The sequence below is a fragment of the Euprymna scolopes genome, chromosome 35, assembly GCF_053919585.1.
Source record: "Euprymna scolopes isolate OS-2025 chromosome 35, ASM5391958v1, whole genome shotgun sequence".
NCBI classification, from domain to species: Eukaryota; Metazoa; Mollusca; class Cephalopoda; order Sepiida; family Sepiolidae; genus Euprymna; species Euprymna scolopes.
Genome location: NC_136516.1, coordinates 67,105,856 through 67,131,551, shown reverse-complemented (window position 1 = coordinate 67,131,551; position 25,696 = coordinate 67,105,856). Strand labels below are relative to the sequence as shown.

Sequence of the window (25,696 nt, the reverse complement as noted above, 5' to 3'; positions counted from 1 at the left end):
TGCTTATTAAAAAGATATTTCATTTGAAAATCAAAAAGGATTTTTCAAAACAAAAAATATGAAGGTGCTTGGCAATTTAGTGCAGCATTTTTACTAACTTTAGTTACTGTGTAACAACCACCAAATTCCATATGTATTTTTACAAATTGAATAAAAGTTTCCATAAGATGTGTGAAGAACATGACTATGTCTTTTATATAAATAATAAACTTCGCCTTTTGTGCGCGTAATCAGTGTCATCGGTTAAAACTCAGAAATTATAAAAGATTCACCTACAAAATATACATATTCGGATTCCGTGTGATCTTACTTCATGTAGCCAAGAGTCTAACTAGTGTATGAGAAGTTGAAATTATTTTATGTAATTTTTACTTGTAATGCTTTCAAAAATCAACACTGAAACGAGGTCAGTAATTTTTTTCTCTCAGTATTCGTTGCTTTCTTTGTTTTCATTATATTGAGCCAGTTGCGAAAGAGAGGGGGCGATCAGGACAGACAGAAAAGCAACAGTTTGAAGTAGATGTAGAGGTAGATGGATGCACAGATGAGAGGAGAAGAGACACACTTATTATAATTTTTTTTTGTTATTTATCTACCGGACAACGTCCGTCAGTTCCATAGTTTAAAATAATGCTGTAATCATTAATTATAAATACTACATGCATATTATAATTTTTTTTGTTATTTATCTACCGGACAACGCGCGTCAGTTCCATAGTTTAAAATAATGCTGTAATCATTAATTATAAATACTACATGCATATTATAATTTTATTGTTATTTATCTACCGGACAACGCGCGTCAGTTCCATAGTTTAAAATAATGCTGTAATCATTAATTATAAATACTACATGCATATTATCATTTTTTGTTATTTATCTACCGGACAACGCCCGTCAGTTCCATAGTTTAAAATAATGCTGTAATCATTAATTATAAATACTACATGCATATTATCATTTTTTGTTATTTATCTACCGGACAACGTCCGTCAGTTCCATAGTTTAAAATAATGCTGTAATCATTAATTATAAATACTACATGCATATTATAATTTTTTTTGTTATTTATCTACCGGACAACGCGCGTCAGTTCCATAGTTTAAAATAATGCTGTAATCATTAATTATAAATACTACATGCATATTATAATTTTATTGTTATTTATCTACCGGACAACGCGCGTCAGTTCCATAGTTTAAAATAATGCTGTAATCATTAATTATAAATACTACATGCATATTATCATTTTTTTGTTATTTATCTACCGGACAACGCCCGTCAGTTCCATAGTTTAAAATAATGCTGTAATCATTAATTATAAATACTACATGCATATTATCATTTTTTGTTATTTATCTACCGGACAACGCCCGTCAGTTCCATAGTTTAAAATAATGTTGTAATCATTAATTATAAATACTACATGCATATTATAATTTTATTGTTATTTTCTACCGGACAACGCCCGTCAGTTCCATAGTTTAAAATAATGCTGTAATCATTAATTATAAATACTACATTCATACTATAATTTTTTTTGTTATTTATCTACTTGACAACGCCCGTCAGTTCCATAGTTTAAAATAATGCTGTAATCATTAATTATTAATACTACATGCATATTATAATTTTTTTGTTATTTATACAAACATTATTGGCTCCATACATGCATACATGTTACATTTAGTCTAGGTTGTTTTCAAATGCATTTGATAAAACAGTCGAAATTAGTGTTAGAATGATGTTGGATTTCAAAAGAAATCACAGCTGAAACATATATGCATATATATAACCAATAATGCTTATGAAATAATACGGCTCTACTCGTTATTGAGCGATGAGCATCATTGGCAACAACATCTAGGCAACAACAGCTGTACAATCATTGCGTATATGTGTGTATCCACGACATTTTTCAAATTGTAGCATCTTAAAATATCTCATGCCTCCCGCTTCGTTAAGAAACCATCATGAAAATAACAACAATGTTTAACATGAGAAATATGCTAATATACTAGCAGTTAAAGGTCATCAATGTGAGGATAAAATAAGCATTCGCTCCAGAAATCATAATCACACATCGGCAGACCAAATACGCCTTACAACTTTGCGTTGATGTGCAATTGATTTAGATAAAAATTACTTCATAATATATACTTCATTTGATTTCTAATTGATGAATGTCATAAAGCTGTTGATGTGTTTATGCTATTGGCAAACAGAAACAACAAAGATATAATCAGGCAACAAAATAGCGGCCGTGAGATTTTGATGCGAATTAATGTAAATTAATTGATCGTTTGTTTGGTTTAATATGTACTTAATTTTATCATATCTTCTCGTCGACATTAATGAGATGATGGATTGTTAAATAATCAAGTTGTCATAAAAACGCATCTAACATATGTTTGTTCATTAGTTGTCTAACAAGCCTCGAAATAAATATTCTTTCGCAGTTTGTGATCGTTGTAGTAAGTTGTTTGGAAATAATTCTTCCGGTGTAATATCAAACAAAGTATTAAGATATTTTTAAAAACATTTTCCTATTTATCACACAAGATGCTGTGAATAGCAGTTTTCCTTCATACGTCTGCATTTGTCGATATTACCGTTCCCTCTAAGGCAAGCCATCGCAAATCACAAATGAAACTGCACTTTTCTAACGCTCGTTTAATTACTTCTAATTAATACCTCTGTTATTTACCTTTACAGCACCCCATAATATTCTAACTCTTATGGCTACGTATTATTTTGGTTTAAAATTCTTCAAATAACTCTCAATATGATAAACAAATAACTCTCAATATGATAAACCAATAACTCTCAAAAGGATAAACAAAAATTGTTTGAAATCAATCGACACACGTGACGACACCCAGTATAATACAGTAATGTTTCTATTTACATTATTAAATTATTTTGTGTTGTTTTGTTGCATGTTGACGATTGCTATATTCACTCCTGTTAGTTATAAATGATTTCCATTTATTAGAACACTTCACTAATGTGAATAAAAATAAAATGAAACTTCAAAAACCCTCTTAGAACGGACAACGTTCAGTTCAAACGTTTAAACACAGCTAATAAAAGCGTGGCTTCTCTTAATTCTTAACACAAGTCTTTGCTCCATATCTAATAACTCTAATAGCTTGCATTGATATATAAGTCCTGTTCGTATAAATTAGTTAGTATTTTGTGATCTTTTAATATCAAATGTTATTGTTATTTAAATTATGCTGTAGAAACTGACTAACTTCGCTCTTACAATTGGTTATTTTGGAATGTACATAATTATTTACAATATTTTCATTCACCTGCTTTTTTCGTCATTATATTTGATTCGTCGACTGTGTAGCAAAAGAGGACACGTCCTTGGCAGTAAAAAGGACTGTTTTGTTGTTTTCTCCTCTCTCTTTAAGAAGAGATTATTTTATTGCCAATTATCTAAGACGCCCCTGTCGCAGAATACTAACAGGATAACCACTGTGCTTTTGTGAAGCCAGCGTGTACTACGCTGGCTTCATTGTCCGTCTTCTATTTATGTGCAACATTCTGTTGTGGAGAAAAAGAAATAGCATAATTTCCATCATTCATTAAGAATGATTTCTAAAATTAAAGCGAGACAACAGAATTCGATTTCGGAACAATTTATTTTAAATGAGTAAAGTCAGAACATTTACCTTAAGAAAATTAATATATTTCCAATTAGTGTTTTGTACTGCATTTCATCATTCACAGTCGGATAATTTCATCAAAATAAATAGACGTGGGTGGTGATCACGTGATACGGACACAAACTGCCTTAGCGTATTATTATAGAAATTTATTTTATATACATATGCATTTAAAAAAAATATTCTGACAAGGTTTCCGCTTTTTATATTTTTCATTATTTCGAAGAGATCTTTAATTCACACATGCGATTTCTAGATGTGGAACGCATTTGTTTGAATCTCATTTCTCGGTAATTTATTGGCAAGGAACATTTCAAAACTAAATTTACCGCGAAATTAAATTTGATTTTTAATATTTTTGGAACACATGAGGAGTTAGAATAGCACTAATGTTGAAAAGATTCAACTTTGATTCCATTTGAAACTCTACGAACTATGATATACGTCCTAGTACATTCAAAACTATGCTAAGCTAAAAATAATACATCTATTTAGTTTTATAGTATCCTTATGAATAGCATAGAAGTAAAGAGACTTATTATTTTGCTATCTATTTTACATGCGTATTTGTGGTGTTTACTGACACTGCTTAATCTAGATGGAAATAGTGAAGAAAGAGAATCACTCTTTCTCTAAATATACCAACAGAAACCAATATTATCACTGGTCGAATCAACTAGTGATAAGGGTTAGAGAAATACACAGATTAATTATTTGTTCAATTAATTAAAAAATAATTCGAAGTAGAATAATTATAACGGAAATTTTTCTCAAACAAAACACAATCCCAGAACTAATGTATATGTTAGATTTAGTCATCGTCTAAACAATTTCAAGAGCCATGGGGAAACATTATAATTTCTCAGTTGAGATGATTTCACGATTAAGAACTAGCAGAACGATAGTGCTCTTAATATAGGTTTCGACCAGAACATCTCCGAGGTCCACTACGGTCTCTATGATTATGTTGCTGATGTTGATTTGTTGCAGATGTTGATATTGAGCACCATTAATTCATTCATTTCGAATTGCTGGCATGCATGGATATCTTTACCTGAAGTTAAACCCTCACTCCTCTTTGGGTAAAGCACTGTCGTAAATAATCTCACCCGCTACTTAATTGGCTGAAAAATGCGGGACTTGCTGATTGTTTGTAAACAAGTGCTTTGAGCACTATAAAAGTGGTGGACGTATGTTTGTTTAGAAATGGACATTTGTTGAGGTTATTTACTGCTGTGGGTTAATGGGTAGAACTGCCAACTGTTAATGCGATTGTTCTAGGTTCAATCCTCGGTTTGGGAGAGGGTCTAGCCGCACTGATGAGTTATGATACAACGAAACAGTACTGTATGTGGATGACTACGAATATATATATATATATATATATATATATATATAATTACTTACTATAATAATTATTAAATACCTACAAACACTAGTGATTCATCCTTTCGGGAATTTTCAGTGCAGGGTGACACGATTAACACCAGTCGAGAGATTCGAACCCGGCGACTGAACCCATGTTTGACGTCATTAGCAAAGACCGATTCATTCGGCTAACCGCGTGAAATAACGTTGAAATTTAAACACTTTATTTTAAAATATTTTATATATGTGTGTGTCTTCATATATATATATATATATATATATATATATATATATATATATATATATATATATATATGTATTTGTGTGTGTGTGTGTGTGTGTGTGTGTGTGTTGTGCATAAGCATCATCATCTAATCCTAATAGTGTTATGCATCGTGTTCAGTTCTTATTCAAACTTTGTACGAAATCGATTAAATAATTTTGATTCTAAAAAATGTCCAAAATGTGAGATATGAATTTAAAGGATCTTAAGAAAATAAATGACATTAAGTGACTTGCTTTATTTGAATCAAATTAAATTCAAATGTTCATATCGAATTGAATTTGCAAATGGGAGGTTGTACTCATGTTATGTTTCCCGAAACCCTGTAAATTACATCAGAGAAACGAAAATTTGGGGAATATTAATGGTCTTATTCATCTTGTTAAAATTCCACAACAATCAGAGGTATGTGAATTTTCACGAAGGGATTCAACCTACTTTTATCCCCATTTACATAAAACTAAATCAAACTAATTATAGCCCACATTTTAACCCTAATAACGCTAAGTAATAGTGTTCCAAAATTCACAATGATCAATTAATTAGTTAAGGATTGAATCCTGTAAATACAAATATATAAACATATAAACATATAAACATAACGTTATAAAGATAGAGATGGTGAATGTTTGTGTGTGTATATGTGTGTACGTATAATAAAAATATTATGCTCGTTTTCAAATTGAAATGATACCGATCGAAATAAGAAACGACAAAACAAACGAAAAATATATACTTTACCTGAGCATACATTCAAGCGTGTGAATAACATCTTTGTTACTTGGGAGAAACACGTCTCTCTGTTTGCGGATCAAGTTGAGACAGTATTCGATGAAAATATTGAACGACTCGGCGAGCGATTCTTCCTACAAAAAAAAGCGAAAAACAAAAAAGAAAATTACAGAAACTAAAAAATAAATACACCTCTCTCTCTCTCTATCTCTCTCCCTCTACACACACACACACACACACACACACACACACACACACACACACACACACACACACACATATATATATATATATATATATATATATATATATATATATATATACTAGCTGTACCCTGCCACGCGTTGCAGTGGCTCAATTTGGTGTAATGGAAAAATTTAATAAAAGAGAAAATGCATGTTTCTTATATTAGTACAGCAATCCACTGCAAAAAGTGAAAAAGAAGGCGAAACTGAAAAAAATGGTGCTCTTGCAGAATTTGATCTGGATCCTCGAGAGTTTCTGTCAATCATTCATGTTTTGGACTTGACCAACAATCAGTGGATGAAGCCGAACGTAGCAAAAATGTTGAAACTCTAAATGCTTTTTTTTTGTTTTAAAAAATGTGATTTAGTAATTAATATTTTGTTGATGGTGGGGGGAGGGGGTTACTATACACAGATTCGAAAAAGTCGTCCAAAAACAAATAAATGAAAGCAAAGGTAAGGTAATTTACGTTTCTACCTAATTGGATAATTGTTTAGTGTTTTTATGTAATGTAAAATGTTTAATTGGCTCAAAAAACAGAAATGGTCGCGAATTCTGTTGAATACGTTAAGTTTGGGAAAGTAAGTTGAAAACTAAAAACTATACAAAACAGTGTCTGAAACTCACCGAACATATGTTACCATGACATAGGCTGGCATAATGGATAGGTTTCTGACAGTATTTTGTATAGTTTTTTTAGTTTTAACTCACTTTCCCTAACTTAAAGTAATCAACAGTGTCCACCACCATTTGTAGCTTTCAAATACACCAATAAACACTGTTTTTCGAGCCGACTAAACGTTACATTAAATGAAAAGGGTTTATATTACTAAACACAGATACAAAGAAATTGTCAAAAAATAAATATATAACAAATAAATGTTATCAAAGGCAAGAAAAGTAAGTGTTCTACCTAACTGGATAAGATTTTAGTGTTTTTATGTAATGTATAATCGGTTCAAAAACATTCAATGTTTATCGGTATATCTGAAAAATACAAATGGCGGCAGACTGTATCGAACATGTTAAGTTTGGGGAAATTTTGGGAAAATGAGTTTAAACTAAAAATACTGTTAGGAACTCACTCAATATATGTTACCATGATGTAGGCTGGCATATAATCGGTGGTTTTAAACTTTTGCTCGATACAGGTGACGACTTTTAAAAACCCCTTTTAGTGATTACCTGGTGTGAGGATATTTGTACAACTAAACGGCAAATCTGCTAAAAAAAACCGGTATTATTTTACTTTAAGGCCCGTTTCACGTTCATATATAACGAAATATTTCATTGTAGATTTCGGTGTGCTAAAAACGAATCTGCAAACCGTTTACGTAGCAAAAAAAAAGTTTTCATGACATTCATGAAATTACTTTTTCGAAAAGTGGGTGATCACTTTTCAATGTAAATTTAACTTAGAATGAGCACCCACTTTCTGGCCACCTGAGAGAGGAACATTTTTCTGTTTCTTGGCTAAAAAGTTTTTTGTTTGATTTCTTTTGCATGATAATAACCCCTGAACTCTGGGACTATTTTCCATTTAACAGCCGTAGCCTTCGTTTACGCTATGCGTAAGCATAAACGAAAGCTGTTTAGCCAATAAACATGGGAAAAAATCCCCTCTCTCTCAGGTGGCTAGAAAGTGGGTGCTCATTTTAAGTTAAATTTACATGGAAAAGTGATCGCCACTTTTTCGAAAAAGTAATTTCTTCATATCATAAAAACTATTTTTTTTGTGACGGAAACGGTTTGCAGATTCGTTTTTAGCACACCAAAATCTACAAAAATTTTTTTGTTATTTACGAACGTGAGACACACAGCCCTTAATGGAAAATTATATCAAAAATCCGGGGGAAAATAGTTTTCAATAAAAACAGCAAATGAATTCGATAGAAAAAAAATGGATGCTATTTTTTTTTCTTTCTGTGTGTTTCTTGGCTTAAAAGTCTTTTTGTTTGATTTCTTTTGCATGGTATTAACCCCTGAACTCTGGGACTATTTTCCATTTCACAGACGTAGCCTTTGTTTATGCTATGCGTGAGCATAAACGAAAACTGTTAAATATGTATTCGCGTACCAAACTGCCTTGTAAAAAAAACCTTTAAGCCAATAAACACGAAAATAAATGCCCCTTCCTCAGGTGGCCAGAAAGTGGGTGCTCATTTTAAGTTAAATTTAGATGGAAAAGTGATCACCCACTTTTCGGAAAAAAAAATTTCTTCAGATCATGAAAACTATTTTGATACTCCTTGGGCGTTGAGTTCCATGGCGACCCGCAGAATTATTTAATGGTCGTTCCCTTAGTACCCCCCTAGTAGCAGTGTCAGAAATTTCGTGAAAATAGCGAATAATTCCACCTCATCTTTCCAAGCTTATAACTCCTCGAAAAATTCAATTCAAGCCCTAATTTTTTTTTCAATTAAAAGAGCAAGGACCAAGATTTCATTAAAAAACAAAACAAAAAAAAAACGTGTTTTTTTTAAAAAGGTTTTAAACTTCGGACTTTACAGGTAAAATTCTAAAAGAACACTGTTTTTTTTGTTTTAAATTTGAATATATTATGTATTGACCTTTTCTCTTCAATTTGTGAGTAAATAATTATGTACTTATCGGGTTCTAAATTAATTATTATTAGACATTTACAAAATGGGAGGCGTGAATTATTCGACCCCCTGTCTTTCCAAGCTTATAACTCCTCGAAAAATGTAATTCAAGCCCTAATTTTTTTGTCAATTAAAGGAGCAAGGACCAAGGTTTCATTAAAAAAAAAGAAAAAGAAAAAACAAATAACGTGGTTTAAAAAAAGGTTTTAAACTTCAAACTTTACAGGTAAAATTCTAAAAGAACACTATGTTTTTTTTTTAAATTTGAATATATTATGTATTGACCTTTTCTCTTCAATTTGTGAGTAAATTAATTATTTACTTTCGGGTTACTAAATTAAGTATTTACATTTTAATAGACACTTAAAAATTGGTATGGGGGAGTCGTGAATTAAAAAAAAACGTTTGTCTAAAATATTATATTCGATTTATTGGAAAGAACATAAAATTTCACATTGACCCTGAAAATATCGTAAAAATAGACTCAATAGAAAAATTTTGATAGATTTTTAAAATTTAAAAATTGAAAAATATTGAGTTTAAAAATTGAAAAATATTGAGTTCGGAAAATTCATTAATGTTTAAAAAAAAGAATATTTCTATTACTTTTAAAACAACTGTAATAGTTTATTTTGGAAGTATAATCCATAAAGAAAATAAATAACCCACTTTTAACAGAGAAATTCCGAGATTTTTATATTGTATTCGCAGTTTCGTGTTAGGGGTGTCAAAAATTCCTACAAAAATTTTGATACTGCTACCCCCCTAGTCAAGGCTAACGCATGCGCACGTAACATTTTTTATTTATTTACTTACGTGGTGGAGTTTCTATACTGATAGGTTTTTTGAAATTTTTTCACTGGATTATTATTGATTGAACACTAACCAGATTATGAAAAAAAATTGAAAAAAAAAAATCATTTCAACATTTGAAAGGGATACTCACTTTTTAGTTACCACGTTCTGGTAAATCGGTCACTTTTTATTTATTTATTTATTTTTTTTTTCCAAATACGGAAGTGTCTTCGGGAGATATAAAATGGTCGCATGTTGACGAAGCAATGTATCGGGAGGCGTACGGGATTAAAAATTATTGGTAAATTTTTAGATTAGGTCCACCTCCTCAATTTTCTTTTAAATGACGACTTGAAATGGTTTTCGACTATGCTGAATACGAAAATCGCATCGAAATTTTGCAGAAATAAGTAGTTATCAAGATATAAAAAGTTGTATTATGCATTGTAATCTTTGGCGGCCATCTTTTTTACGTGTGTGTATTTGTTTATGGCGCGTGTGCACGTAAAAAGATGGCCGCCGAAGAATACAATGCATAATATAACTATTTATTTCCGCAAAATTTTAATGCAATTTGCGTGTTCAGCATACTCGGAAACCTATAAATGTCGTCGTTGAAAGGAAAATTGTGGAGGTGGACCTAATCTAAAAAAATACCAAATTATTAAACATTTCTCCAGCATGTTAGTGAAATTTATAATACTTTAAAAAAATTAAAAAGAAACAAAACAAAAGTTTTGAAAAAAAAACTCACCTTTCACAAAAAAAAACACAAACTGACTAAATAAGTAAAAAAAAAAAAATAATTAAAAATCTCGAAACTTTATTTTCATGAAAACAATAAAAAAAAGTCCTGTTCTCTCTATTTTTTTTTCTTTGAGAAACAAATATATTTCTGACTTACAAATGCGGTAGAGACTCATTATTTTTACTTTCTATGGTTTTGATATACCGCGTTTTTATTGCTTACAAAATGGGTGACTGATTTATCAGAACGTTGTAACTAAAATGTGAGACCACTTTCAAATGTCGAAATAATGATTTCTTTTTTACATTTTTTTTTTAATAATTTGTTTAATTAGTGTCCAATCAATAATAATCCAGTGAAAAAAAATTCCAAAAACCTATAAGTATAGAAATTAAGCATGGGAGTAATGTTTGTACAACAACGTAACGTCGCCTTTCGCACTTTTACAAACATTTTTTTAAAAAAGTAACTAAACCATTTATTGATAATTTGTCACGTGTACAAACATTTATTTATTTACGTAGGCTTAACTCCTTTCATGAATAAGAAAAGTTTTACTCTTTAAGAATAATAAAAGGAAAAAGTTACTGAACATTTATAAAAGGACTTCTTTTCATGAAGGCCAGAGGAATAGTTGGCCGAAAATTCGTGAAACAACAACAATAAATAAAAATGGTGCTAATGCAGAGAGCCGCGCTATTTTTTAAATCATATTTCCACGTTTAAATAACGTTTTACGATATTTTTTTATTTATTCAATTGTAAGGTTAAAGTACAGAATAGGTACAAAACATCCTTACCTCCCCATGTTAAGAATGACTTTTTAAATAATAACATTATTTCAGCACGGATCACTCTCTGCATGAGTAATCTTATATAGAAAAAAAACAAACTCAAAAGCAAGCAACAAACTTTTTTTTTGGCCTTATATAATAAAGAAAAGATGTGTAAGTTAAAAAATTTGGAAGATAAACAAATGAAATATGTTTTTTTTTTTTTTTACTTATCGAGTTAACAGAAAATTAAACCTTTCGTCAAATCGTGGCTGTGAAATGAATCGAACCGGAAGTTCAGTTTTATCAACAGAACAGATTCGCAGAAACGATAAATAAATATATCTATTTTATTTAATATTTTAATTTTAATTAGGTAAATTTATTTTAATAACATAAAAACATACCCCGACTCTAAAAATTGGTTGTCTGAAAATTTCAAATAAATTGGTAACGTATAAACATGGTTTTATTTCTTTAGAACGAACCAACTTTACATTTATATATATATAGATATATAAGAGAAAGATTATCGTTTTACACGTTCTTCTTCTTCAGCCAAACCAAACGTAAAATGTTTACCAATTATAAATAAGTTTGCCCAACAACAAAATTAACAACATCACAACTAACACGTTATTCGTGATGACATTAACTAATTTTAGACCTAAAAATTTTTACCCAACTTTAGCATCATTACAAAATAAAGGAAATTATTCTCTTAGTTTTTTTAATTTTAGACAAAACATTACGTTTTCTTATTTAGAAAATATTTGCTAGGAAATATTATAAATGTATTTTGCGGTCAAATTTAATATTGGAACAAGTAAAAGAAAGATATACATATATTGTTGCTGATATTTTTTATGTAAAAACATATTTTATTCTTTTGAAGTGTTAAATTAAAAAAAAGTTGTCCGGATGGAACTCTCGAGATTTTAAATGAAAAAATTCTAAACAATTGGAATGAACGATTCTAGATATCGTCTGTATGAGGGCAGACTGAGTTTTTCAGTCGAATCTTGAGAGAGGAGTCTGCGCGGAAACTTGCCTTCGCGAACGCCTTTCCCGACCTCATTCGAGGGTTGTCGTAAATCGCGTAGTAAATTTAAATTCGTTAAGTACCAAACCAAACTAAACTTCCACAGTCTAGAAATAAACTATATAGACATTTAGTAGAAAAATTCAGCTTGGGGAGCATGCAAGTAACGATTAAAGCATTAAATTAATTTGGTTAACCGTATAAGCTACCTTTACTGGATCTCAAAACGAATATGCACAAAAAGCTATACGGGATAAAAACTAATAAGGAATAATGTAATAAACCATTTATTAACAATAAGAATCCCTCAAATACGATTAATAGTGAGAATGCCAGGCTTAAATAATAATGCAAGACATGCCAACTCATTTGGACTATTCCCAGTCCGGAGTAACATATGCCTCATTTTGGTAGCACAACAAAACAGACGCCACCCTATAACCTAACCGACCCTGCGCCATTCAAGTAGCTAATTTCGTCCCTTTTCTTTTATCTAAATATAACGATGTAAAAACATTATATGTTCGGCCCAATTCCAAGATGTACGCAGTACAATCAGTTGCCAAAAAAAAAAAAAAGAAGCAAAACAAATATAAAATATGTAAAACCATTAAAAAAACGCAAATAAGCAATGTACCTGATCAGCTGGTATAGTCATGACACTTAATTACGTTCGTTGCGGTCAATAGGATGGGTTCATTGACCACACTTCCTTTCGCTGGTGTATAGTTTTACCGTTGTGTGAATTGGTTGAAGTTTATCAAGCATACGGATCCTGTTTAACTGACAGTTGTTTTTATCCCGGAAGTCATGTTTGTAACGATTTGGCTCGGTGTGTTCTGTGCTTATTAGCAATTCTGATAGTTTTGATATGATCGACATGACAAAAAGAAATTTCACAAAGATATGATTTGCTTTTTTTAGGTTTGATAATTCCTCTTCTCTTTCTTCAGACAGTTGGTGACTTAATTTGTCAGAGGTTCCGGTTTGCTTTCGTAATTTCCAAAAAAAATCAAAATTTAAAGATTTACATCAACTTTTCAATTGGAAAATCTGTTTACTTGCTACTTTAGAAAGTGAATAGATTCTTTTACTAACTGTATTCTCCCCATAGTCTCAATTCTATTGTATACACAGTTTTTATTGTTCTTCTATTTCATATTGTAGCTATTTGCTTCCCAACGAGGAAAGAGTTAGGCATAGGATAGATTTTAATGCAGGGGGAAATCCAGTTCCCAAAATGCCACACCTTGTATTAGGACAAAAATAAACATTGGTTCAGTCTGGAACGATTTCTCTTTTACTGATAAAAAACAGAAAAGATGGAATTTAGTATCAAAACAAGTATTAGCTTATCAATTTATTGAACGATCTTGTGTTGGTTGACGGCAAATGGATTCTCAGTATAATTTTCTCGTTTTGATGCATATAATTAGCTAAAATAGTTAAGACGGATACGAGCAACCCTTTTACCAATATTCCTTTTTCGACGTTGTGTCACGTTATGTCATAATATTTTGTATTATTATAAATGAATATTAAATGGTGGTGGCCCATTGTTGCCATTGTTGATTAATTACTTAGTGATAAATCATCTGAACAAATATCGAAATCATTTTACTTAACTCATGATTGATGCTATCAGATCAGGCTGTCTGAAGATATTGGCTTCCTGAGACGAAATGCTTTTTGCAAAACTTAATTACGTTCTGCAAAACCAAAAACAAAAACAACAACCCACCTTTTCCTCCTTTTCCTTCTTCCCATTTCCCCTTTCTCTTTCTATCTACCCCACTTCCTGACTGGTTTTCTAATTTAAAATGTACCAAACATTAATGCTGTAACAATTTTCTCTCTCCCATTGAAAATCTCATTCATGTTCTGCAGGACAGGGAGAAAAAAACGATAAAATCCACTATAAAACCAAACCAAACACTACAAACTAGCGATTGAAGATACAAAGAACTTGAAGAATAAAAACCTTCTAAAAATAACTGGATGCAACATGAATACTATTTCCAAAATAACTGTAGTCGGCATTAAATAACCCGAAAAGGGTTGATATGCCGTAAAAACAACCAAACACAACTTAACTTATAAATGCAATCCTGAAACAAAATACACACTGACACACATTATTTGATTTGGATCCTCATTATCCACAAATTATCCGTTTATATGGACAGAGATGTTATAATCATGATGTATTCATTACTAGCTGCACCGACTCAGCGTTGCCCGGGATTGTGTTTACTTTTATTTGTGTTTTTTTCTTTTGTTTTTATGCTAGGTTGTTTCCTTTATTTTTCAAAATATTACTTTTATTTTTTAATAGAATGTGGAAAATTAAATGTAATTATGATAGCGTCGTTACAACGGAGGCTGGTTAATAAATAATGTAATTATTTTTTTGTTAAACTGTAATCTCATTTTTTCTCATAATAATATATATTTTTTTAATTTAAAATTTTGAAGGTTAAATACAATTATCACAATATCGTTTGGCTAATAAATGAATAATTTGAAGAACAATCTTATGAGACTATAATGTATGTATATGATGAAATCGACCGAAATTAAGTTTTATGCAAAGAACATCGGCTGATAATTTCCATAATCCATTGGTGAAACAGAATCAAATATATATTTATCAGATGCTATGCTATAGCAGTCTAAAAGCTCGATTAACTTTTCTTTATTTATTAGGTATAAAAGGCAGTTGTTTTTCTGTGCCCGACTAAAATAAAAATAGCTAATATATAAACTTAATCGCCATATATATTTTATAAATTACTAACTAGCTCTACCTACGTATTGAGCACTTTTGAAGTAAATACTTAAAGTTTACGCATAAATCTATACTTTCGTATATTAAATTTGTGTGAGTAAATGAAGTAGTTATATATATATATATATATATATATATATATATATACGTATTTGTAATATGAGATGATATATGATTATTACGAAAAATCAAACAACGTCGCAGCTCATACATGCAATGAAAGCCGAAAGCCACAAACGGGAAGTCCTAGAGTTTCGCCCTCCTCTAGGCTCATTAGTAGAGCATACTCGAACTCAAATCTCGAAATACGAGCCACTTGCATATAAGGCGAGTACCCTGTGGCTTTCATGGTTTGTATGAGCTGCAACGTTGTTTGATTGTTGGATATATATATATATATATATATATATATATATATATATATATATCCTACTTTAGTATTGCGCAAAAAAGGATTTGAAGATGAAATTATTATCATATAAATTATATGAAGAAAAATGCTATGAATACAACTTACGCAATGATAACGTGCAGATATTAAAAAAACATGCTATTTTACGGAAGTAAAGCAAACGACAATTGTTTTCCGATCACTATACATAGACCGTTTTAATATATTTTGTCGTATCATTGAATTAAATGAGCCTGTTGGGATGTTTGATATATAGATTTAGTTCGGATAAATGAAAAAAAAGGAACGAACAAAAAACTGTCATATTTACTTAGATAAACAAATTCGGTTTGCCAGGGAAGGGGTGATTTCGCTTGTGAGGCCACTTACCTCCGTTGGGGATAACTGATCAGGTTCCCAGAGTGAATCCAAATTTTCCAATTGTAAATACATCAAGGCATAATCAAAAGAATGCTCAATGTGCTTCCGGCAAAATGATGACCAGTAACTGTAATAGAAAACTGTTGTGCTATAATTTTATCAAACGTTTATGTCACAGATTTTCAATAAAAACATACCCCTTTATGCTGAATTGTTTTTATCCTATATGCAATAATTTGATTGCAGAAATTCCCCTCTGAACCAGATTACTGTAAGTTTGCAAGAATACATGTCACATGCACATTTATTAACTCAACCCTATTAGTCACTATCGTATGTAACTTTAGAACGACATTATATAAACATTTAGGTGTTACATTAAAATCTTACGTTATTTTCGGCGAGCGGCACGATCACTATCTCACCATCTTTAAAGAAAGTAGTTCCTATTTTTCTCTCAACTTATTCTGTGCTCCCACCACCCCCACAAGATACCGGCATCATCTCGACATATCCCTACTATGCTGGGTTGTCGCCGCTCTTAACTGGTTATTCGACACATACACAAATCACAACCATTACATTTTTCTTATTCCTAGATAATAATTTCTCCTTTACCGAAATCCACCACTGCTGATTGGCTGCGATATAGACATTCTCATATTCTGCTATTCGCATCTTCTACCATTAAACGAACAGTTCGACACTTATAAACATGCCGCCATTTATTTACATATCCATTCGTTTCTACAAAGCTACATAAAACTGCTCCTTTCTTCACTCACCCCCGTCATTACTCGCCCCCTCACTCTCACTCCCTCCATATTGATTTATTACTTACCCTATGCGACGCTGCGTCCGTTAGCTCATTCATTAGCACTTTACTCGGTTGTTTGTATTACATGACATTTTCTTGGCAGTTGTGTGCGTTAATCTAGTCGCATCCCGCCCGCTATCGCCAGCTATTCGACAGGTCTTCTTTCATTTTTTTTACATTCTGTCATTAATGATAAGGGTTATTTATTCGATATTTTGTTAATTTCTTTATAAAAAGGTTTCATTTTTTGGGGGGTGGTGGTGGATGGGGGCATTTCTTCTTATAACATCAATCATTCATATTTTCTTGTATAAAAAAAACTGCTTACAATAGACAAACAAACGTTCACTGCCAATTTGTTAAATCAACATTTTTTTAATTTTCGTTGAAATACACTGCACTTTACTCTTAATATTTAGTGAATAAATTATTTAAAAAAGGTGTTTATATACTTATGTTACCACGCTATTGTGTAACAAAGTCTTCTTAACTTAAATTCACCTTTACAATATATCTTTTATTAAATTGTTAGGTGAAAGTACACTATAATTACAAAACACCCTACACTACTCATGTTTATAATGTATTTCTAAATAATTACGCTGTTATTTCAGCATACTACAATACGTGCATGAGTACCAAAAATATTCATCTTTTTATTGAAAAAAAAATTATTTTGCTCATTAAAAATTGGGCATTTTTTTACGACAGTACCCACCGTGCTATAAAAGCATCCGACATCCACATGTAAAAACTTCTTTCGGAATAAACACTCCAAACCTCCCCATGGTTCGAGTTTCGGAGGTGTTTACTTAGAAAGCCCTTCTTAACATGGGGAGGTTGAGATGTTTATACTACGCTGAATATTAAAAAATAATCGTAAAAAATTAACCAATATTTGACGACAGTTCAAAGCGTAGTGTAAAAACCTTCAACATTCCCATGTTAGGAACGGCTTGCGGAATTAACACTCCCTACCTCCCCATGGTAAGAACGGCGTTCGAGGTTGGGGTGTTTTTCGAAAACCATTCTTAACATAGGGAGGTTTGAGGTGTATATACTACGCTGGGTACTGTCGTAAAAAATACAAAAATTGCAAATAAAATAAAATAAATAAAAAAATAAATAAAAATCATAATAATAAAATAAATAACCTATACAAAGTGCAAGTTTTCTTGAATATATATATATATATATATATATATATATATATATATATGTAGTAGGGATTTAGAAGGCTATCACAATGCAAGGAATGAGATATAGTCGGTGTTGGTGAGAGAAGACGAATAAAAGTAGCGATTTACAAATCAATAAGTACATACATATATGTCAATATATACATATATTTATTCAGTTGTATTAAATACACATGCATATGTATGTATGTGCATATATAGATATAACAAATAAAATAAATAAATCAACTAAAACAAAACACTAAATATCATAACTGCAGCTACCATCAAACAGACTATAGAGATACTTCCATTACCGGCATAACCTCACACACACACACACACACACACACACACACACACACACACACACACACACACACACACACACACACACACACACACACACATATATATATAAAAGAAGAGCAAAAAAATAACACGAAAACTAATAAGTAGACAGACCTAGGATCAATGATCAAACCCACCAAGCTAGCACCTAAAGGGCCACTCGTGGCAGAAGGATAACTAAACTTACTTAAATTAAGTAAACAAATAAATCAAACTACGATAGCCTTTAACTTGAAATACTCAATATATACAAATATCGTTAACTTACTAGTCCTAACCGTTAAACAATAAATAAATAAACAAATAATAATAAAGAATTAAATAGAAAAAAATGATCTGACCCCCAAAATCGCCATTGGCATGGAATATGTGCCTATATTAAAGATGGCTTTCAATGTGGTAGGGACATCTCCAGAGAAGATACTAACTTACCCTATATGTGCTTCCGGGTTGCATTAGCTCACACTACTGCATTTATATTTACTCTCTATCGCCCTCACAACAGCGGAGTTACTATCTTTAAAAGCATATCTGAGAAAATTGACCAAGTCCTATCTGCTTATCCTTCAGCTAACATTCACGTATGTGGAGACTTCAATGTTTACAACGTCGAATGGTTGACCCACTCAAACAAGACTGATGATGAGGGGAGGTTCTGTCATGATTTCTCCATTGCTTATGATCTCACTCAGATTGTTCACGAACTCACCCGTGTGCCCGACAATGAGGGCCAGTATGCGTGTCTACTAGACCTTTTTCTCACAACTTGTCCTGAACTATGATGCGTCCTCTATAGTATCAGACCTGACGGAATGGTTAATTGTAGGTATAGACCGTTTTATACACTCGAAAAAGTTCCAGCAAAAACCTAACAGCCAGCCATGGTTCTCTACGGAATGTGCTACTGCCATTGCGCACAGAAATCACTTTTTCCATTGCTTCCAATGTAATAGATGTATGGAAACTAAAGCTGCCTTCAGGACTGCTAGCAACCATTGTAAGAAAGTACTAAAGAACGCAAGAGAGTTATATGATCAATCCGTCAAGTCCAAAGTAGCGGAGCAGCGACTTGGTTCCCACCAGTTTTGGCAAATAGCAAACAGAATCCTGAACAGAAACGTGTGCTCTATCCCAACTATCATCAATAGACCTGAGGTAATCTCGTCAGCATCAGACAAAGCCAAACTCTTTGCCAAGAATTTTGCAGCTAATTCTACCCTTTGCGACCAAGGCCATGAACCCCCAATATTTCCTCCTGTATCAGAAAACACGCTATGTGATATACAAATATCTGTACGTGATGTTGCCAAGCTAATCAAAAACCTTGATTCCAGTAAAGCAACTGGCCCTGACGGTATTCCAATTATAGTACTCAAAAACTTCAACCAGAACTAGCTCCCATACTTACAAAACTGTTTAAACGTTGTCTTAAGGAGAATAGCTTCCCATCACCCTGGAAAATCTCATCAGTATGCCCTGTATTTAAGCACCAGGTCATTTCACCGAACAAGCAAGGACGTAAATAAATTAAACAAATAAATGACTAATACATAGCAGCAGAAAAAATAAAGACAACGAAATAGACATAGAATATACAAAATAAAAAAGCTCACGCAAAAGCAACAAGTTATAAACTAATATATATATATATATATATATATATATATATATATATATACAAAAAATTATATAAAAAAGGAACAAAAAATATGTTAATTACCTAAAACACGCCATACATATAAATCCCCTCCTTACATTTGCTCCGAGGCTCCACACAGCCATACAATTCATTTTCCGCTCCATCATCTAGCATGTTTTGAATCTATCTGTCACGTCTACCATTTGAAAAGGGGAATTGTTTCCCGAAATATATTATGGATATTGTCACAGACATAACAAGTAAGACATTTGTATTTAATACAACTGAATAAATATATGTATATATAGACATATATGTATGTACTTATTGATTTGTAAATCGGCACTTGTTTTCATCTTCTCTCACTAACACCGAATATATCTAATTCCTCGCATTGTGATAGCCTTCTAAATCCCTAGTACATACCTATCCCACACCATGCTTCAAGCAAACTACATATCAATTATATATATATATATATATATATATATATATATATATATATATATATATATATATATATATATATATATATTCAGTAAGTTTACAGTAGATTTTATTTTTAATCTATTGTATTTATATTTTTTTCGGTTTCTGTGTTTGAATATTCGTCTGCGTCTGTTACTTTGCTAGACTTTAACCGCTGACTGCCAGTCGAGCCCAAACCATAATTTACGCAAAATCCCCAAGATTCGGGTATAATTATGTTATTAAACCTTGCCAAACCTTTCTTATACCTAATATGAAATTTAAAATCGCCTTAAAACTTAAATTAAAATCCTTTCATAACTCCGTGTGTAATGCCGAGTAACGGATCCTGGTAGTAAGATAATAATACGCGTTGTGTGGTTGATCCAATTTAGTCAAATGTATAAATAACTATTCCTTTGTGTGTAGCAGTAAGTGAGGTGATTGAGTATTTATTAAACTAACTGAAGTCTTAATGTACAAAGATAACTGAACTTACAAGTGAATTCAATTATATAAGTTATAAGTATAACACGTGTAGAAGAAATATATAATAAAAACGAATACAACTGTATAAATCTAAAATGTGTATTTTTATTCAATACAGAAGTCGCATATATTTGCTAGTATATCACTACTCCCCTAAAAGAGTATGGAGGCATGGAATCATAACGAACGAGCAAATACTCTTCTTTCAAACAAGAAGGTAATGTCTAGGACAATGATATCATGACGAACGAACATATACTATACTCCTGAGATTATGCCATGAGAAATTTGATAACTAAAAAACTATTTAACTGATCAGCTTTAGAAATATTGCATGATAGTTACCAAAGAGCATCAGATCCATGCATCAAATTTGGAAAAATCCGAAGTTGAAATTCTGTCAAAATTTCTATGGTGACCAAACTTTTCAAGATCAAATTTAAAGATCATCATTAATATGATATAAGATATGAAACACCATTGGTTAGAATATAGACCAAACAGCGTGTCTCATCGATGAACATAGAGAAAATTATCATCAAAAGTGAGTCTTAAACCCTATCTGTGAAAAATGTTACCTCAACTATAGACCTAGATATCCTCAATTAAATCAGTTCTAAATTTGACGATGACCAATATTTTGACTAAGTTTAGTGACAATTACTCAAGCGATGTAGAGACAAACATAGTGACAAACCAACGAACAAACACTGCCGAAAGCATAACATCCTTGGTGGAGGTAAAATGTTTTTCAACATTAATAATCTGTTACACACATCTATATATAACTTACCAAATGGCTTGTTGTAAGTCTGTAATATCTCCTTGGATGGCATGTTGATGTAAAATGGTCATGGCCGCTTGTGGCAGTTTCCCGGCCCATTTTGATACGTCATCCTGGGAATGAGATGCAAGTATAAAAAGATTCGATTTGTACATTTCAAGAAACAAATAAAAATATTATTTCATGCAAAGAAAAGATGATTTATGTCATATAATGTGATCAAAACGTACACGAATCTTTTAATGTTATCATATTGTCTGCTTTTCTGCCACCAACTAAAAGAAAGGTAGCTCTGATTTTTTTCCCAGAATTATTTCCTTATTTCATTATTATTATTGTTATTATTGTTATTATTATTATTATTATTATTATTATTATTATTATTATTATTATTGGCTCACATGGAGCTTTCACACAAGTCAACACACGATCTGATTGGAAACCTGTGATGTTCTCTGGAAGCTGAATGACAACAAGTCTCCCCAGACGTCCAGCTCTCTCCACCTCTTTCGATAGCATTTGCAAATGAATTTGCATCATCGCAACAGCCGCTTACCATTGATTTCTCGCTGGTAGTGGCCATTGGTTTATACTGGAATTTGAGTGGCACTCAACCTCCCCAAGGTCCCAGTTCTCTTTGCACTTGTCCAACCGAGGTCTGGTTGGCGCTCGCTCCTCGGTCTTTCAGTCCTTATTGACCCTTCTCGGCCCTTTGGTATCATTTTTTTTGAGGGGGGATCGGTGATGAAACAATGGGGGGGATGCATGATGGGGGTGTAGAACTTGTAAATATGCAGTTTCGGTGTTCTTCATTCCCTGTAACGCTTATTCGTTATATTGTGTTGTATTATTCTCCACATTCAAGGGTTTTCCTTAATATTTCAGTCGTTTTCATTATCGTTAGTCGTTGTACTTTTGCAGTTATTTCTCTGATTCCAATTTCTGACATTCTTTTTTCGAAGTTTTTCGGAATTGTTCCTAGTGCTCCTACTATTATCGGTACTATTTGGATTTTCTTCATCATCCAAATCCCTTTTAACTCTCTGGCTAGCTCTGTGTATTTGCTTCGTTTCTCCTTTTCTTTCATACTCACCATTGAGTGTCCAGATAAAAGAATGAACCAAGAAAAAAGAGTATAAAAAGGGAAAAACGAGTGATCGGAGTGAGTGAGAGGGATATAGGTGATGTTAGCTCACAATACTAGATAGCCCTGATAGTAACGAATAAATTACAAATATTATTTTATAAAGGACTTACAATTTAGTATGGCTTAAAATCATCAAGAATAAGAGTTCATATAATAAACGAATGACATTTCTACGACGAATTATATTGTTAGATAATTGAAAATGATCCGTGGAAAAAAAGTTTTAAAAAAATGTTTTTACAAAAAAAGTATTTGCTGACGTTGGATTGTAAGATTTGCAAGCGATATCGTTGTAGTCTAAAATATGGTAATGTTTTTCACAGAAATAAATACTCTCGAAAGAAACTGTTCATGGAGGGCCCACCTAGGTAAATGAAGGAAAGGAAGTTCTTTACAGTTGTGGTAGATCGACGAGTTATTAAAGTGAATGTTTAAAAGACGGAACCAGAGTTAAGTCGAGCACCTTTCACCCGTCAAAAGTTCTTAGAAAATTAGTCAAGAAGGTTTGAAAATAAAATTCTTAGCCAACTAAGGCATGTCGTACAAGGTGACATTAATTTGTTAATGATTTATAGATTTTATTGATAAAAGTAATTTGGAATCCGAGATCTTCAAAAACAAATGCTTACGTTTGTAAATCAGCACATAAGTCAGTCGTGAGATTGCATACCTTCGTCTGATTGTAAGGATTAATCAATCTTTTAACTGGGTTTTACTTTTCTATATTGTATGAATTATTCCAGAGAGCATGGCGTAGAAACGTCGCTAAATCACTCTGATCAGGCAGATGTTTTACATTGTAATTACTGTTATTAAAGAGTATGAGATCTATTCATCAAATTGGGAACAATTGAAAGTTGAAATTCCGTAAAAATATCGACTAGAATCGAACTTTTTAAAAGCAAGTCTTATTACACTGTAGACTTTTTAAAAGAAAGTCTTATTACACTGTAGACTACAAGAAAATCGCGTTCAATTCTTCAAAATATCAACAAATACTTTTCTTTAACCTTTTTAATTAAAAAGCAAACTTTATTCTTTCCACAAATCATTTTCAAGTTCATAAAAGATATAGGAATTCATTGGCTACAATATGGGCAATTAGCTAGTCTCTACAACGAATAAAAGCGATGTTATCGAGAAAATTGTGCTAAGTTCAAATATGGTTCGTTCAAAAAAAAAAAAAAACTTTCACTTAGGATGCTGGTAACCTTCAAGTAATCCCTTCCGTAAGTATACAATTTTTTTTTTATATAAAAAAGAATTTTGACTAGAAAGTGAAACCAATATCAACAATAGAATCATCCGATTCATACGAGATGAATGAATGACCAACATGTGACCGTTTCTGTGGCCCTGGCATTTAACACAAACATTCCAAAATGGAATCAATTCTAAGTTATTCCATGATTGATATTTTTAACAATTTTGGTGACAATTGATCAAGCGCTATTGGTGCTAGGCTGTGCACAGAGAAACATAGTGACAAAATCCACATAAATTTATAAATGAAAATGTTTCTTAAATAAAAAATGTTATAAAGTAACTGATTTCACAACCTTTGCCACATTCAAATAACTTTAAATGTTAACATTATTTCTTTAAACAGGATAAAATGTGGTTTAATATTTAAATTGCGTATGTTCAAATATATAAATTCCATTCAGTACAATGGAAAATATGCTTTGTGTGTTGGTATATACTCGAACACAGTTGAACAAGATTGTGTAGCAAACATTTGTAAAAAGGTCAATAATGCTAATGCATGTTTGAACATGGCACACAATGTTCAAAATGGCGGCCTCTATTTGCATGGCAAAAAGATTTAGACGATCATATGCAGAATGATGAAATGCCGTGACACAAACGTTGCGCCTATTGAATATTTGTGAAAAGAATTCACAAAATGGGGTTCCTCCTGGGCTTCACTCTCTTCCTGATCTAATGAATGATCTTCCAAATAACATCCTAAGATCATTCGTTGGAATTTATGCTGACGACACTACATTCTATGGCAACACATCGAAGGCTGTAAATGACAAAGTTCTCTTTGACTCTTTCTCATCTGATCTTCAGCACATGGTAAAATGGGGAAGCGGTGGCTAGTAACTTTTAATGCATCTAAAACCAAGCTCCTATCTTTACATCATCACCGCTCTGATCCTCATCTGGCATCAATTGAAATGAATCGTTCTCGTCTTAGGGAGGCTACATGTTTCGACAAACTTCTAGGCTTGACCTTTACACCTGATCTGAAATGGAACACATACATCAAATTCGTTGCCATGGCCGCTGGAAAAATTGTAGGATCATTCTACTGCTTTCCACTACTTTTTCATATCCATTAACCTTTATTCTTGAGTGGCCTCCGGACCTTGATAAGTGGTGACGCCTTTGTAAAAAAAAAATCCCCATCCCTTTGATTTTGCCATTCAAATTTGGATTAATTAATTTTATTTGGTTCAACGTTGACATTATTTCATTTAGTTTGCCATCACCGTAGGTAGTGAGTTATTAGCACATCAAGCTATATTCATTACTTTTAAATATCATGTATTTTGTAATATGTTCCCACACTAGAAAATTTATAAGAATTTCTGTAAAATGTATAAATTTTAAAAGAAATTTAGGTTTAATGGAAGTAATGCAATTAAGAGTAACATGGCTGTGTTGTAATATATCTAATATGGAATTAGTAATGCTAAAAAATATTAATTATAATAATATAACTACACTGAACCACATAATAATAATAATAATAATAATAATAATAATAATAATAATAATAATAATAATAATAATAATAATATATACGTGTATGCAAACATATATGCGCGTGGATGAGTGACATAGGGAATTACCCGTTTACAGAGTTATGCCCCTTTAATCATAACAATATTATTTTTCCTTAATAGTAAAATTTAAACTTCTAACCAATTTTAAAAAGGATCGCAGCAAAAAAAAAAAAAATTATAAACAGATAAAGATTCGTTATA

At 31.8% G+C, this 25,696-nt stretch overlaps 1 protein-coding gene across 1 annotated transcript in view; it reads right to left on the bottom strand.

The window, feature by feature from the left end:
• Positions 1-25,696, bottom strand: part of LOC145259891 (BAI1-associated protein 3-like) — a 2,054,292-nt gene that overhangs the window by 205,153 nt on the left and 1,823,443 nt on the right. The window contains exons 12-14 of the mRNA XM_080117785.1: positions 21,563-21,666; positions 15,837-15,954; positions 6,070-6,194 (exon numbers count right to left, since the gene is read on the bottom strand). Coding sequence (XP_079973911.1) covers positions 6,070-6,194; positions 15,837-15,954; positions 21,563-21,666 — 347 coding nt within the window. The remainder of the gene's footprint in view (positions 1-6,069; positions 6,195-15,836; positions 15,955-21,562; positions 21,667-25,696) is intronic.